The 16,242-nt window shown below is 38.0% G+C and overlaps 1 protein-coding gene across 2 annotated transcripts in view; it reads right to left on the reverse strand.

The window, feature by feature from the left end:
• The window catches only part of ncam1a (neural cell adhesion molecule 1a), a 543,500-nt gene that overhangs the window by 71,211 nt on the left and 456,047 nt on the right, over window positions 1–16,242 (reverse strand). For both annotated transcript variants that reach the window (XM_055226537.1, XM_055226538.1), the window contains 3 exons: window positions 7,397–7,581; window positions 4,110–4,206; window positions 328–495 (listed from right to left, as the gene is read on the reverse strand). In XM_055226537.1, the coding sequence (XP_055082512.1) occupies window positions 328–495; window positions 4,110–4,206; window positions 7,397–7,581 (450 nt within the window). The remainder of the gene's footprint in view (window positions 1–327; window positions 496–4,109; window positions 4,207–7,396; window positions 7,582–16,242) is intronic.

Below are 16,242 nucleotides of genomic sequence, written 5' to 3' on the forward strand. Positions count from 1 at the left end.
GCCTTATATCTGTCTGAGGCGAAGAGCTAACTACACTGAAGCTAACGCGCCCTAGTTGTTTACAGTAAGAAGCATCTGTTATTAATTAAGACCAATTAACTACTTTATGCAAATTAGGATAGTTCACCCTTCTTAGCTAACAGATACTCCTTACTGTAAACAAACCATACACCTTTGACCCTAATTATACAAAACTCAAGGTGTGATTTTAATGAGGAAATAACTGTCAAAAGCTAAAAGGTAATTTAAGCTCAAATTATTAGTCGCAGTATAACAGTAGTAGAGAAACTGTAGTAGTAGTAGTAGTAGTAGTTTTTGATTCCTCACCATCCGAAGCATCGTACTCGCGGGCGTTCCACGGGCTCCCGGGTAGACGCCACTGTACTCTGTATTTGAGGATGTTCACTCCTCCTGAAGAGTCGGGCTCGTCGAACTCTACCACCGCTGTGCTGGAAAAGGACTCCACCTGCTGGATCTCCGGGGAAGATGGCACCTCTGCGAGAAATAAGCAAATATTGTACCACGTTAACGATGTTACGATGTCACGTTTGCGTATTACAGGCTATTTTGGAGTTGCAGAGTGCCCTCTTGTGGTGAAACTCAGTGTAGCGCAAGATAAGATAAACCTGTTTAAGTAATCATATGGAAATGCTATGCGAAAATATAGTTTGAGATATAAACATATTTTAAGGCCAAATTTGAAATCATTAGTTCAAAAATGTAACTTGTGTGGCGTGACCAGGCATCACCAAAAATTTGGCACAGTCCTTAAATTCAAACCTTCCTTTGAATTCCCCAAATCCTGTCCCCAAAGGTCCAGGATCACTAGCAGCGACTGGTCCATAACACCTCTATTATCTTGTGTGGGCATCAACGCACCGCTGACACTCCCATGGGCTCCCCTCCGGCTTTATTGGGATACAGCCCCGTGTCTGTAAACATATTCTTTGGACTTCTGTGGTAAATACAATAGGACTAGGACAGACAGAGGGACCACTCAAAACTTTTGGAGTGGGACGAAAGCTGCAGCGGAGTTAAAGAAAACTGAGAGACCAATACCACAGCTCAGTGTCTCCTGACCATCAACTAAAGCTTACACACTGAAAGAACTCTTCTGAAATCATCTCACTATATGTAAGTTACAGCGTGTTCACACCCTTACCTGTGTGTACATTTGTATCTACCTTATGCTGTCTGTTTTGTTTCTGATTGATACTTTCGTGCTGGTACTTCTGTTTAAGTGGAAATTCTGATCATTTCTACAGAAAGACAGTGAAAATCTCACCACTAAAATATATCAAATCAACAATGCACCGTTTTTCTGGGAGGCTTGAAAACAGCTTTGTTCTCTGAATATTTGGTATTGAGATCAGCAGTTCTATGCAAATCATACAGCCAGAATAATAATGTTGGCACTGTGTTAAAGCAATAGTATGTAGCATGCATTTTTCTCATTCTCAGTATATGTACAGACCACGCCTCATGGGGAAGCTCAGAATTCACTCACTGGGCTGCAGAGGCTGCACTAGCACTGATTCATGATTGGCTGCAGGTGCTGGGGTTTAGGTAGATCAGACCAGAGAGAAGCATTTTAGGTTTAAACCAACTGGATTTCAGCATTGAAACTGGCAACACAAATGAGAGATTCTGCTGTTGAATTGGATAATCATTTTGGGAACATTTTTTGGAACACAAATAATGGGCCATTCTGTCAAATGTTGTTTGTAGCTAAGAATAAATCAGCATTAGAATTATTAACAGTAAAAGCTATATTTGATTTGAACATGTTTATGACGTATCTGAGGACATGTTTATGAACGTTACGGCGCTTGACCTGGGTCCGCCTCACCCTGCGCTCCCCTGGTGTCTACTTATCCATGTGCCTTCGTTTCATATGCAAAAATCCTGCCGGTGATCCTGTCTCTTGAGTGGTGGACCAGTTCTAAGCTCCCCTAAGGTTGGCTCCGGCTCCCGTACCACCAATTCACAGTCTCTACTCTCCAGTTAAAGCGCCACACAGCTGAGCGTCGCCGCGGCTGGATCATAGTGACCAGCTCGCCTTCGCTTGACGTGTTTGAACTCGTTGAGCCTCCTTTCATTGTTGGTTAGTTTTACTGTATACTTCAAATTTTATGATCAAATGTAACTTGTATTCCCTTACATGTACTTCATAAATAAAAGAGCTACTTATTATTTATCCGTTTCCCATCTGGGTTGTGTGTTACTTCCTTTTATCCCTAGGAGCAGTTTGTTACAGTGAAATGCTTCATTAAAAAACGGTCAATACAATTAGACACAATAGAAATAACATGAAACAAGTGATAATTCAAATTTGTTATACAACCCATGACTACAAACTATTACTAGACATAACTCAACTTTTTTAAGCGTCTGTCAAACGGTTGGACGCCTCATTATCATCTCATGAGTACTAAAAACAAGACCAGGCAATGTAACCCGAGTTAACTTCCCAAATGAAACAGCTCCAACTGTTAATGACTCGCTGAATTCCCTAATTGTTTGAACACTAAAGTAACTGCGCCGTGTTTTGAATCGGCAGCTGCACTTTGATTGTCCAAACCGCCAAACTCAAAGCGCTGGCTGCTCAGTGGGAACTTGTTACCGGGAACTATTTACAAAAGGTCTCCTCTCGGTTTAATGAGTCACAAAACATTAGCATATCAATCGAAGCTAATACGCTAGCGCTTTTAAAACCACAAGTCCAAAATGTACTTGTGTTGTAAGTTCACAGCCTTTCGCAAATTTAGACCGGAGATTACGTGTAAATTGTGGATGTTGTTTGGTTTTGTATCTGCGGTTTGCCCAATGGTGCGCGGCCCAATTATGTTCAGATCAGAAAGCACGGAGTCATTTGTGATCTCGGTAAATAAAAGGCTTTGTAAAGGAATGTAAGTCGAGCAGGTAGGTCCGTACAGTGCAGACTAATTGGTGGTGTGGTTGTATACACGAAACAGGAATATATACTGAGTAAATTGGTGAAGAATCATGAAAGAACAAAGTCGAAATGACACGAAGCCGATTTGTCCTGATCTTCCAACACCTGGTTATTATGAAATTATATATGATATGTGTTACAAATATTATAATCTGTACTTTGAAGTTTGGTCATGTTTGTTTGCACTTTGCTAATAATTTCCATGTGTCAGAGAAATTAAAAAATCTTAAAAAAAAAAAAAAAAAGAGAAAAGGGAAGAAAGAAGGGGAAAAAAGAGAAAAAGAGGTGGAAGAAGGAAGAAAAGAAAGGGGAGAGGAAGGAAAGGAAAGGGAGAAAAAGAGGAAAAAGGAAGAAAAGAAAGGAAGAAAAAAGGGAAGAAAGGAAAATAAAAAATAAATAAAAGAGAAGGGAGACTCAACCCTGAAACTGAATGTCAAAACTAGTTTTAACTTCATAACTATATTCACTCATTCATTCATTTTACCTGCTCAATAATAAAACATTAGCTCAGTGAACCTGACCTAGTTCTGATCATTGTTTTATTTCTGTTTCTTGTCCTATGTTTGCACCAGGTTTATCATTTTCTTCTCTGTTTCTTTGTCTCCTTTGTATGTTTGTCAAGTCAATGTTGTCAAGTCTTGTCAAGTCCTGTTATGTTTTGTTAAAAAAAAAAAAAAAAAAGGAAGGAAGGAAAAAAAAAACATCTTAAAAACTACAACATAACTGAAAAAAGTACTTAAGACCAGTGTTTTTTTTGTTTTGTTTTGTTTTTTTGACCAATACATCATGCTAATTTAGACTAAATACATAATTGTTCTTGAATGTTGATCTTGTTTATGGTCTGGCTTCGAATAGAAATGTTGTACTTCTAGGCCCCATTCTTTCCATTAATTCATTAAGTTTTTACTAAATATCTACTCATAGTACTTTAGTTAACAAAAATGTACTGTACATAGTTTTAGTCCTAGTTATGATGTAAAAAGTGTAAAAATATAACATTGATGAAAACAATGCTAAAATAATTTTGTCAACAGAATGGCTTAAGACCAAACTCCAGAAACATAATTTATTTCTCTTGAGCACATTTTCAGTTAGTTTTCACCACACGTCTGCAGTAAAGCTCAGTCAGTAGCCCAGAGGATTGACCTCTTACCTGCTTGTATGAGGAGGAACTCCTTGTACTCGCTGCCCATGCTGTTGGTGGCCGTGCAGTTGTAGCTCCCAAAGTCATTCTGAGACTCAGGGTTGATCTGAGAACACAAAGCATGACACTGTGAGAATCATCCACATAAAAGTATCTGTATATGTACCATAAAGCCCTGAATGATAACTGTACTAGTGCTAGAGCAAGGGTCGGGAACTTTTTTAGCCAAGAGAGCCAAAAAAAGTCACATATTTATATCACATATCACGTATTTCCCTGAGAGCCATACAATATTTTTTAACTCTGAATACAACTAAATGTGTGAATTTTTAAACAAGACCAACAATTTCAGAGTATAAGAAGTCTCTCAATGTATTGTTAATATTTTTTTTAATAACATCTGTAGGGGCCAAGTTTTGGTTTACGTTTAGTAAGGCATGCAAATTCAGAGTGTTAATATTTTAATGTTAATAAATGATGTTTTATGTTAATATTTGATTTATATGTATAAGCTACACTTTTTTTATTGCATTAATGTTGATTTTGGAAAATATCTTAGGATTGTCATTATTGAAGTTTTATGCAAATATGTTACCGTCACTTTAAGGGCGATAGTGCGCACGGGGGAAAACATTACGCGCTGTGAGAACGTGTTAGTTGAGGCAGCGCATAAAGACGGAGCCAAATGGTTTTCTTACCGTATTATTGTTTATTTTTGAGAATTACTTGATTTGATTACTTCTGTATTTATGTATAATTTATTCATTACTTATTGTGTTAACAAATGTCAGCTAAGATTTATCTGAGAGCCAGATGCAGTCATCAAAAGAGCCATGTCTGGCTCGCGAGCCATAGGTTCCTGACCCCTGTGCTAGAGTATTTATAGGCACTGTACTTATTGTTTTCCCATGTATTTGCTCCAGTACAGATCATAGACCATATGAAGAAGTGGACAAAGTGAGCGTGACGTCACTAATAGCTTTCGATTCCAGTCAAATGAACCTCATTGAGGCAGTTATAAGGGTGAATCTGGAGCCATATTTGGAATTTCAACCGCGAGTATCACAGCAACCAAAGAACCAATCAGGAGCGAAGCTATTGAAGGTAACGCCCCTTCCCACCCACTCCGCTCGTTTGGGAGGGAGCAGGCACTTAACAATGCTGTCAGTCAAACCTGTTGCTAATGCTAGCAGGAGGTCACTCCTTTCCCCGAGGTCACTCTTTCTCTTGTTTTTCTCCGCTCCATCTCCCCCTTTCTCCTCCTCCCTCCATTTTCCCCCTCCCTGTCTCCTCCTCCTGCTCTTCTCCTTCTTCTCTCCTCCTCCTAATTATCTCTCCTCTGTCTCCTCCTCCCTCTTTTCTCCTCCTTCTCTCCTCCTCCTCCCCATCTCTCTGTCTCCTCCTACCTCTTTTTTTCCTCCTTCTCTCTTCCTCCTCCCATCTCTCCTCTCTGTCTCCTCCTCCTTCCTCTTTTCTCCTCCTCCTCCCCTCCTCATCTCAATCTCTCCTCTGTCTCCTCCACTCTCTTCTCCTCCTTCTCTCCCTCTCTCCTCTGTCTTCTCCTCCCTCTTCTCTCCTCATCCCCTCCATCTCTCCTCTCTATCTCCTCCTCACTCTCTTCTCCTCCTCCATCTCTCCTCATCCCCTCCATCTCTCCTCTCGATCTCCTCCTCACACTCTATCTCCTCCTCCATCTCTCCTCATCCTCTCTATCTCCTCCTCCATCTCTCCTCATCCTGTCCATCTCTCCTCTCGATCTCCTCCTCACTCTCCATCTCCTCCATCTCTCCTCATCCTCATCCAGTACTGAGGAAGTGTGTGACAGCATGCTAGTCGTCGTTAGCTTTACTGTGACTGTACTTCGCTCTGGTCTGTGGGAGTTGTGCTTATAAACTCATCAGGGTGAATAATTAGGATCCTCAGAATGCATAAGGTGAGGAATAACTGAACCACGGACTAGTTCAGGTTTTTTTTTTTTTCATGTTTTTAAAATGAAAAAGCAGGGTATGGCACATTTAAGAAAAACTGAGACTAAACCAGGACTGAACCAGGTCTAGTTCCATGTACAGCAGCGTTTATTCAATTATTCATACATTATACACGGATCAAATCAAAACAGAATTACTTTTGGGTCCAAGTAAGATAACAGTAACTTGTAGTACAGGTCCGACAATATGTAAACACTAACTCCACAAACTAATTCAACATGGGCACCTATTTCTATAAAACATAAATCTATCAGCTAACGTGGTACAGATTTGCTTTCATTTTACACGCCACCGTCCGTTATCAGTTAATGAAATTCTTGTTTTTATTAATTTTAATGAGTTTTTGCTGGTAAACATGTAGTTATTGTTGGGAGGAGATAGGCCTTATTGTGGCTGTCTGCGGTGGTTCACAAACACAATATGAGCATATGGCTGAGAGGATAAGCACTTTGCCGTGTTTGGCCTTTGTACAATGAAAGCTGCTTTGAAACTGAATCATACTGGAACCTTGTGAGAAAACATAATGCAGTTCTTTATATAAAACCATGGGATGTATTTAATAGTGGTGTGAATCATCGTTAAATCCTTGGCGTTTCGATACGTGTTTTTGGGCGTCCTGATTCGATTCAAAAAAAGGAATTAGTACTGAATGTTTTTGGGAAAATAATGTAATTGTGATTTTTCTGAATGCGTTTATATTTGTGATGTCTCTTTAAAATACATCCAAATACAAAATAATACAGCTAATATAAGAATCCCATGCATTTCAGAACATGTTTGTGAAAGTCTGAACTAAAAGTACATCAGGATTTTTCTATCAAAACACAAGATATTTTAAAAAATCATTCTAAATTCAATTCGGAAGCTAGTTTTCATTTATTTTACACTTTTCAAATTGCTTGTTGTAAGTATTTTTTATGTAAACTGTTCATCCATACAGTTGAAACCAGACGTTTACATACACTATATAAAAAAGACACATACACTTTTTTTTCTCACTGTCTAACATGAAATCAGACTAAACTTTTACCATTTTAGGTCAATTAGGATTACGAAAATTATTTCTATTTGCTAAATGCCAGAATAATGATAGAAGGATTTTTTAAAAAGTAAATTTTTCATTACTTTCTTCAAAATCAGAAGTTTACATGCAGTTCCTATGCAAAACCCAGATGATGATGTCATGTCTTTGGAAGCTTCTGATTGGTTTATTGACAACATCTGAGTTCATTAGAGAAACACCTGTGGCTGTATTTGAAGGCACACCTGAAACACGGTGCTACTTCGTGTAACATCAAAAGACAGTACCTCGAGGTAGCTGACGGAGGGGGTATTGTAGATCTTGATGTTGCTGGAGTTGGCGTTGGGCAGCTGGAATCCGTCTCTGAACCATAACATGTCTGCGGACGGGTGAGCCTCCACCTCGCAGCTGATGTTCGCTGGGTTCCCCTCCCACGTGAACACAGTCACCTGGCCCAGGATCTTTGGAGCATCTACGGAAACATGAGAAAAAATGTTAGTTAAAGGCACTGTACCTCATATTTACCGTCTTAAAAAAACACAAAAAACAGAGCTAGCTCCTTTTAAACAGTTTGCAGCGTTCCAAAGTTATTCCTCGCTTACCTTATTCACCACAATAAGTTAATAAGCGGTTTTCCGTGACAAGCCAGAGCTGCGTTTTGCCATCACAATAATGCTAACAAGTATGCTAACCACGCACTTCCTGATTACCAGTACAGAATATAGGTATAAAATCACTGATGCAATATAAAAGTCTTAAAAAAATAAATACAAATTGTGCAACTATGCAACTTTTCTTATGAGGGTCCGCCCCCTGCTTGTCTCCATGGTAAATGTAAATGCTTAACCTAAAATGTTCCTTGATATGGCATAAAACTTATCTAATGCACAGAAGGCTTCAGCAGTAGTCATGAGTGTAAAACCGGAAACCTTCTCGACATTGGACCTCTCCTGGACGATTGAGAGATCACACCCTCCGAAACGTATCTAGCTCTTGTCTTAGTAGTAGTAGTAGATTTCTCCACAGATATGACTTGTAACTTGGCCTAGTGGCGTTCACTGCTTGTCTCCATGGAAATAGACGTGTTCAATGTCTTAGTGTCACTGCCCAACATAGATAATGGCTTAAAATGGAACATCCTGGGTAATAACACTTTCATGGAGACAAGCTGGTGGCAAACACTCCAGAAGTTTCAAAGTGCACTTTTAACAATGAAGTATATAGAAAGTTTATAGGAAGTAAATAAATAAAATAAATAAATATAGATTAGTACATGGTCTGGTCTGTTCATCCATTGAGAAAAGTTTCCTGTTGCTTCTTAACAATCTTCTTTTACCACTAAAAATCAAACATAACCTTTCATGTAGTATCCAACCCAAACCAAGAAATCACGCTTTCCTGTATGTCCAGTTATTATATCTTTTTTCTTCCTTCCTGGGCTGAGAAATCGAATGAACTTTGACCTCTGTGCCTCCCCTTCTAACACCTCTGCCTTTTAAAACTACAGATTTTGTTCCTGCTTCGAGACTGATGTAACTCGCCTAGTCAATATCCTCCTTCTGCCCCGTAGCCATGATTAGGCCCTTATTATGAACTATACCGTGAACTTCCATCGACTGACTGTGGGTTCGCTCCCGCCCACACGTAGCCCGGGATGCTAACCTATTGATTAATTGTGTGTTTTAGCTTTTTTTTTGTAGAAACTCCTACAATAAGAAACAAAAGGCTAAAATGGTTAAGGATGTGGTCTGTGATATCTTCAAGGCATTTCTTTGGCAGGGGCAGAGAAAGAAGCTAATTAGCGGGAATGGGAAAACAAGCTAGCTTTTGGCACGGCGGTGATACATTTGATGATGGCTCACAATTTGTCTTTTTGATTTATTTTCTGGAACAAACAGTCAACCACGGATATCCATCATTATGACAAGTAGATTAATGTTAGGAGAATGTAGGTTAAATTAGATGTTCAAATGCTAAGAATTTTGCTAGCTAGCGTGTAACTGTAATGTTATTTGAGAGGGGCAGGTTTAAAACATATTGTAGTTCCAGCTAAGTCAGTTCTTTATGATCAGATTGTGTTAAAACTCAGATTAAAGTCTAATTTGAGACGTAGAGCTGCAGACAGAGCGGTGCATCTAGTTAGCTTCACCACCCCGGGGAATGTTGATGACATCAGCTGCAGAGTATCAATTCAGAAAGCTAATTCCGTCGTGATTTGGAGAGTTTTAAGCTAGATGCCCTTCCATTTGAAACTAAACTCATGCTGTGATGGCTGTCTTGCCCAAAAACATTTCACCTACATGTTTGGGTGAGGTTAAATTCTAGCGGCTGATGTTGGTGCAGTCAAGTTGCCCACTGACAGAGGTTGGTGGTACAATTCCAGCTCTGGCATCATGTGATTGTGCCATTGAGCAAGACTTTTTTTTTTTTTTTTGAGTATGAGTATGTTTTACAGTAATTTTAGTCACTGTAACTGATTTTTACAGTCCTATACATGTAAAAAAAATAATTAAATAAAATGTGTTAAATGGTTTGCAGTTGTCCAAAGTTATTCCTCACTTCAGAACAACCTAATATTCACCATGATGAGTTTATAAGAGCTTTCACGGTAATGCTATCTACAACTAGCATGCAAACAAGCATTTCCTGATTATCAATGGTTTATAATTAGATGCAGGGGATATATTTTGACCCCAAGAGCTACTTATGTAATATGTCTGCACAGGGACAGGACACATTTTGCTCAAATATTTGGGAAAATGGGTCTTTAATATTGTACTGTAATACTGTAAAATCTACTGTTTGATATATTTTTATATTTTATTATATATTTTTATCATTATTTTAAATTTTTATTTACTGTGAAATGTACAAGTATTTATAATTATGTAAAAATATAATAAAATGTGCTCATAATGTACAGTAAACCTGATAACACCTCAATGCAAAAATATGAATTCCAATTTCAAAGAAGACCTAATGTGCTTTTGTCTGCTCTATAGTTATAATCTATGACACCTGTGGATCATTATGTTGTATTTTGGACATTTTAAATCGCAATATTAACGCAAAACAAGTTAATAAAAGAAACAAGTTAGCTGACTTCTGCGTTAGAAAACTGAGGTGCCCAATGGGAGCTGACGTCACTGTAAGAAGTAAGTACAGCAGTGAAAATGGGAGTTGATTGGCAATATGGCGTCTTGAAAATAAGCGATTAAAGACAGCTCAAACATGCATGAATCACTCCAAATACAACCTCCAGAGAGTCAATGCGGATAGGAAATATATAACATGGTTAAAAGCTCTGACAAGTCCATTTTGCATAACAGGCGTGCTTTAAATCAATTAAAATTTGACATAATACTCCCAATTATTAACCCCTTCCTACGCCCCAACCCTGCTTACATCCTCCCGCTGTGCTGTGCCGAGACCTTTCATGGCCCGATAGAGACTTCATTTTAAGTGCTGATACGAGCCAGAGAGAGAGACACTTTCTTCTTATCAATAATTACTTGGCACCCCTGAATGAGATACCTGATTACGCGCTGATTACGAGGCCTCTAACCGCGCACGCTTTTACATCTCCGTCTCCTTCCACAAAGAAAAGAAGGCCTGTATCTCCGCATGCATCGCTTCGGTCATGAGAAGAAAAAGAAATAATAAAAGGATGTATTATTTCATTAGTGGTTCATCATTGGCGTCATTTGATCAGAAGTGATTTGAAGAAGAAGATGACATTGGTTGCGCTAAGTGAAAAGGGATTTACATGGTTTTGCATTACAAGGAGATTAGCGCTTGAGCCATTTGTGGACACGTTAGCATAGTTGTTGTTTTTTTTCAATCTAAAGGAACTATATTTAAGATTGTGATTTTTCCATTAACGCAAAGTAAACATGTTCAAATCAAATAACTTTGACTGCTAACAAATCCAATGCTGATTTATTCTTAATTACAACATGATAGCACATTTATTTGTTTTGGTGTTTTGGTTCTCAAGATGATTATCCAATCAGAAAGCTGACTCAATGCTGAAATCCAGTTGGTTTAAAGACGACATATTGTGCTTGTGTCTGATATATTTACAGCCTATGACGCCCGTGGATCATTATGTTACAATTTGCACAGTTTAAATTGCTATATTCATCTAAAATGACTTAGTAGAAGAAAATATGTTCGCTGACGTCTGTGTTAGAAAACTGCGGTGCCCAATGGGAGCTGATGTCGCCGTAAATGTCGTCACAACAAAGAGCCGCGAAACTGTCAGTAATTTCGATGGACAGTTGCCGATCAAGCTAAAAAGTAAAAGATTATTTCATTTTTTTTCATTTGTACCAAAGTGACTATGACATGCTGCTATGCGTATCACTGATTAAGAACATAAAAGTGGAGAACGACAAACGGGTGTTGATCGGCAATATGGCGCCTTGAAAATAAGCGATTAAAGATTAGCAAAAGACGAAGTTTAAATCTGTCAACTAGACAAATTGTTTAGAGGTTTAAAGTTTAAAGATTGCGATTAAAGATAACAAGAGGTACAAATCACTCCAAATACAACTTCAGATGAGTAAAAGCCGAGGGGAAATGACTATAGCATGAATAAAACCTCCAAAAAGTCTGCTCTGATCTGGGGTTATATACTGTTCCTTTTAAGCGGGGGTGTCACACTCAATTTCACCGAGGGCCACATTAGCAAAATGGTTTGTCTCAAATTTGCAAAGATATAAAAATATGTCTGTGTAACTGCGTAAGCCCTGATAAACTGACATTTTAAGACAGTCATACATTTAAAATTGCCTTGTTGCGGGCCACATAACATGACATGGCGGGCCGCATTTGGTCCCCGGGCCTTGAGTTTGACACATGTGCTTTAACGCTTTGAATGGTAAAGGTATGGAACTTGAGTTAAGCAAAATGCCACAACTTTTGACACTTGCTCTCCGTTACTCCACTGTGGTTTGATAACAATAGATAACAATAGATATTTGCTTTAAAAATTGTCTTTACATGAACGTTAAGACAACACACATGCAGACATAAAGATATAATCAACATGCAGACTTTAACTTCTACTTTGAAACCTTTAGATTTACTCTTTCACTCAGCCCTTCGTTTCATAACAGATGATGAATCTAAAACTCATCACTGCGCACTTTGTTAAACAGTAGGTTGGCCATTGCTATCCGTTAGAAGAGAACCACACTGTATAAAATGTATTTATAAGGGACTACGTGATAGACTGCCTGAATATCTCACTTGCTTGTTAATAATTAATACGGGAACATTTAATACAAGATCACACGACTGTATAAGATGGGAAAAAGGGCTTTTGGCTGTTCTGCTTCACAAAAATGGAATATGTTTCAAGGACATGCAAAATTGGATACTTCGGTGCCACAAACGCAATTTAATAATCTATTAACCAACATTTATTCACACCTGACCCTGTTTTTAACGTTATAAATGGACTTATGTATCTATGAAAAGGAGAGTCTGGGTGCTCTAATTTGGCTCTCCCTGTATAAATAAAGATAAATATCAAAAAAAAAAAAACTGAAGGAAGCGAGACTGACGATCTGAAATTGGTGATATAATAAAACTCAAAAAGTACGCACTGCTAGGGGTTTTAGGATTAGTGGGCCAACGCTTTTACCACAGCTGTCTGATACAGTATGTGTGAAAAAGTCAAATTTGTGAGCTAACCCTTGAAGGCTAATTGAGGTATAGTTATTATAAAGTGGTGCTGTCAATCGTGCACATGTTTTGAATGTTTGTGTTTATTATTCCGATCATGTTTGTCTGTGGGACGCTGTGTAACGCGTAGTGTGAATAGCAAAATGGTCCGGTTGACCCCTTCCTCCGAATAAACGCTGGTCATAACAGAGCGGGGTCAGGAGCGACAAGAGCGACAGGGGAGCGTGTTGTCATGGAAACAGAGAGGTTGTTCTGAGCAGGGGGTGCGGGAGGGGAGGAGTGAGGGGGTGTTTGATACTGCTGAGTTAATATGGCTCCTCTACTGAGCAGCTGTGCGGTCAGAGGGAAGCGAGCGACCATGAGTACATGTCAGTACTTTTCAAGAAATCAACAGTTGGAAGACCCACACAATCATTACGCTTAGAGGAACTGTATGTAAGATTTTGATTTTAAAGTCTATAAACATGACTGAGAATGAGACAAACTTGTAAGTGTCTTCTATCTGCAGGTTTAGGCACTGACAACATTTCTATAATCGATGACAGCCGTGGATCATTATTTTCTATTTTGGACATTTTAAACCGCAGTGTAGACCTAAAACAATTATATAAAAGATAAAATTATTATTATTATTATTATTATTATTATTATTATTATTTTTTTATTTTTTATTTTTTTATTTTTTTTTTATTTTATTTTTTTATTTATTTATTGTTTTTTTTCCAACCTGGAAATCAGCAGACTTGTTTCTTTTATTAAGTCTTTTATTAATGCCTCAGTACAGATATATCATAAAACCAGCTCTTAGGGTGAAAATAAGATCGCCGTGTTCTCTCTGCACCTAATTATAAAGATTTAGGTTAACCTAACCTAAAAATTTACGTTAGGTTAGATAAAGGTTTTTTGTTTTGTTTTTTTATCAGAGATGCTCTGTTAGCCAGCTGTTGTTAGCATCCAAGGTTATGAAGGCTTATGAATAATTAGGATGCTAGAAATGTCAATTGGACTTCTGCAGACATTTTAAAATAAACTAGGTCAGCTGTTTTCCATGGTTTTAAGATTTCAATGAGTAAAAATCAGATAGAACTTGTATTTAAAGAGGAGGTATTAGTTTTCCACAGGGGTTGGATTTGTTCCTTTTATTAAGCCATTTTAGATGAATTTAAAATGTCCAAAATAAAACGTAATGATCCACATGTGTCATAGATTATAACTACAGTGTATAGCAAACAAAAGCATAATATGTCTTCTTTAAAAGTACATTCGTGTAGCATGTCTCCTTTAAAATCATTATCACAGTAGTTGTTAATATTGCTCGAATCAACTTTTCTATCAGCGCAGTAGTCGTAATATTGGTGGTTCTTGATGAGAATTGAACCGGTGCTTTGATGCTTTGGTGTTTTGGTGCTTTGCCAGTCCTCTGCTGTGCCACTATGAGGGCCTTCATTAGCTTTAGATGCTGCGCAAATCAATACAAGCACCAATATCTCAGAGAGGGACCTCTGCTTCACTACTCAGAAAAGAGCCCGTTTCAAAGTTGGATTGTGAAAGCCTTTTACAAGCATCTTTAATGGTGATGTGGAATAATAACCTTCAAATTTTGATTCAAGTGTTGTATTTTTTATTTTTTTTTAACTAAAACAAAAATTGATCAATTCAAACCGAAATCTTGAAAATAAGGTCTAAAGCAGGGTACATTTGAAGTTTTAGTCCATTTTTTTTTCATGTGTTAAGTAAAATTGGACTTGCCTCAGTACAGACATATTGTAAAACCAGCTCTTAGACTGAAAATAAGACTATAAGACTAAGACTAATTATAAAGAGTTTTTTATCTTTTAAACCAGCGCGTAATGGTGGCGTTATTGTTAGCATGCCAGTTGTTGTTAGTATCAAAGGTGTCTGCCTTCTGAGAGGTCACATACAATTTTTATTATTATTTTTTTAATCAAGAACATCTGCAGCTTTTTACCAACTAAAAACATTCCAAAAATCAAAGGTATACTGTCAAAACCAGACTTAGAGAGACTTATCTATGCATTTGTCAACAGTAGGTTAGACTACTGTAACGGCCTGTTCACTGGCCTCTCCAAACAAGCCTTAACACAGCTGCAGTACATCCAGAACACTGCTGCTTGGATCCTGACTAGGACCAGGAAGTACGAGCACATACGTCCTGTGCTCAGGTCTCTGCACTGGCTCCTGTGGCTCAAAGAATAGACTTTAAAGCAGCTCTGCTTGTGACAAGTCTCTCCATGGCCTAGAACCAAAGTAAATCTCTGACATGTTAGTGCCATATGAACCATCTCACACTCTGAGGACTTCAGGGACCGGCCTCCTGCTGGTGCCCAGAGTCAGGACTAAACATGGAGAATCAGCGTTTCAGTTTTGTGCAGCTAAAACCTGGAACAGTCTCACTGAAGATGTGAGACAGGCCTCTACTTTGACAATGTTTAAATCAAGGCTCAAAACAGTTCTGTTTATCTGTGCATATGACTGAAAGGTTTTCATTCTGCACTTTTCTGTTTTAATGTTAATTTTATGATGATTATTTATGTTTGGATTTGTGTGATTTTAATGTGTTTCTTCTTCTGTAAAGCACTTTGAATATGAATTGTGCTATACAAATAAATTTACTTTGCCTAATTAGGATGCCAGGAATGTGAGAAAAACTTTGGATCTCTGCATACATTTTAAAATAAACTAGTTCTGTTTTTCCTTGATTTTAAGATTTAAAAAAAATAAAATGAGGTACAACATTTATTTAAAAAGAGGTTATTACACTTCTATTGACACATATTTAGCTCGCCATGTTACCTTTTATTCTTTTGAAAATAGTATATATTCCCCAAAAACACTGTATTAAATCAGACCTTTTCAGCAAAATGGCCTTTTCAGAACTTTAAACCATGTTATAGTTGTTTCCCCTCAACATTCCCCCACCCAAAGCTGTATCTGGAGTGATTTGTGCATGTTTGAGTGATCTTTAATCTCTTATTTTCAAAAACTCATTTTGTGATCAACCCCCGTTTTCACCGCCACCAGCGTACGCCCACTGCTTTGTACTTACTTTGTTCTCCAATTTAATTTTTCTAATCAGTGATAAGCGTAGGATTTGGCAGCATCAAATAGTCATTTTGGTACAAATAAAAAAAATAAAATCTGCTGCTCACTCGTGTGATGTGCAGCTATCCACAGGAGGGACCGACAGCTCCACAGCTCTTTGTTGTGATGCCGTTTACACCGACATCAGCTCACAACGGGACTTATTTCTTTCATTAAGTTGTTTTAGATGAATATTGTGATTTAAAATGTGCAAATTATAACATAACAGATCCACGGGTGTCGTAGATTATAACTATACAGCAGACACAAGCACAATAGGTCGCCTTTAAAATGTTTAATTAGTTTTAGTTGTGTTTTTGATACCTGGAGTTGCCCTTTT

This window comes from Periophthalmus magnuspinnatus, chromosome 14 (assembly GCF_009829125.3).
Source record: "Periophthalmus magnuspinnatus isolate fPerMag1 chromosome 14, fPerMag1.2.pri, whole genome shotgun sequence".
NCBI lineage: Eukaryota > Metazoa > Chordata > Actinopteri > Gobiiformes > Gobiidae > Periophthalmus > Periophthalmus magnuspinnatus.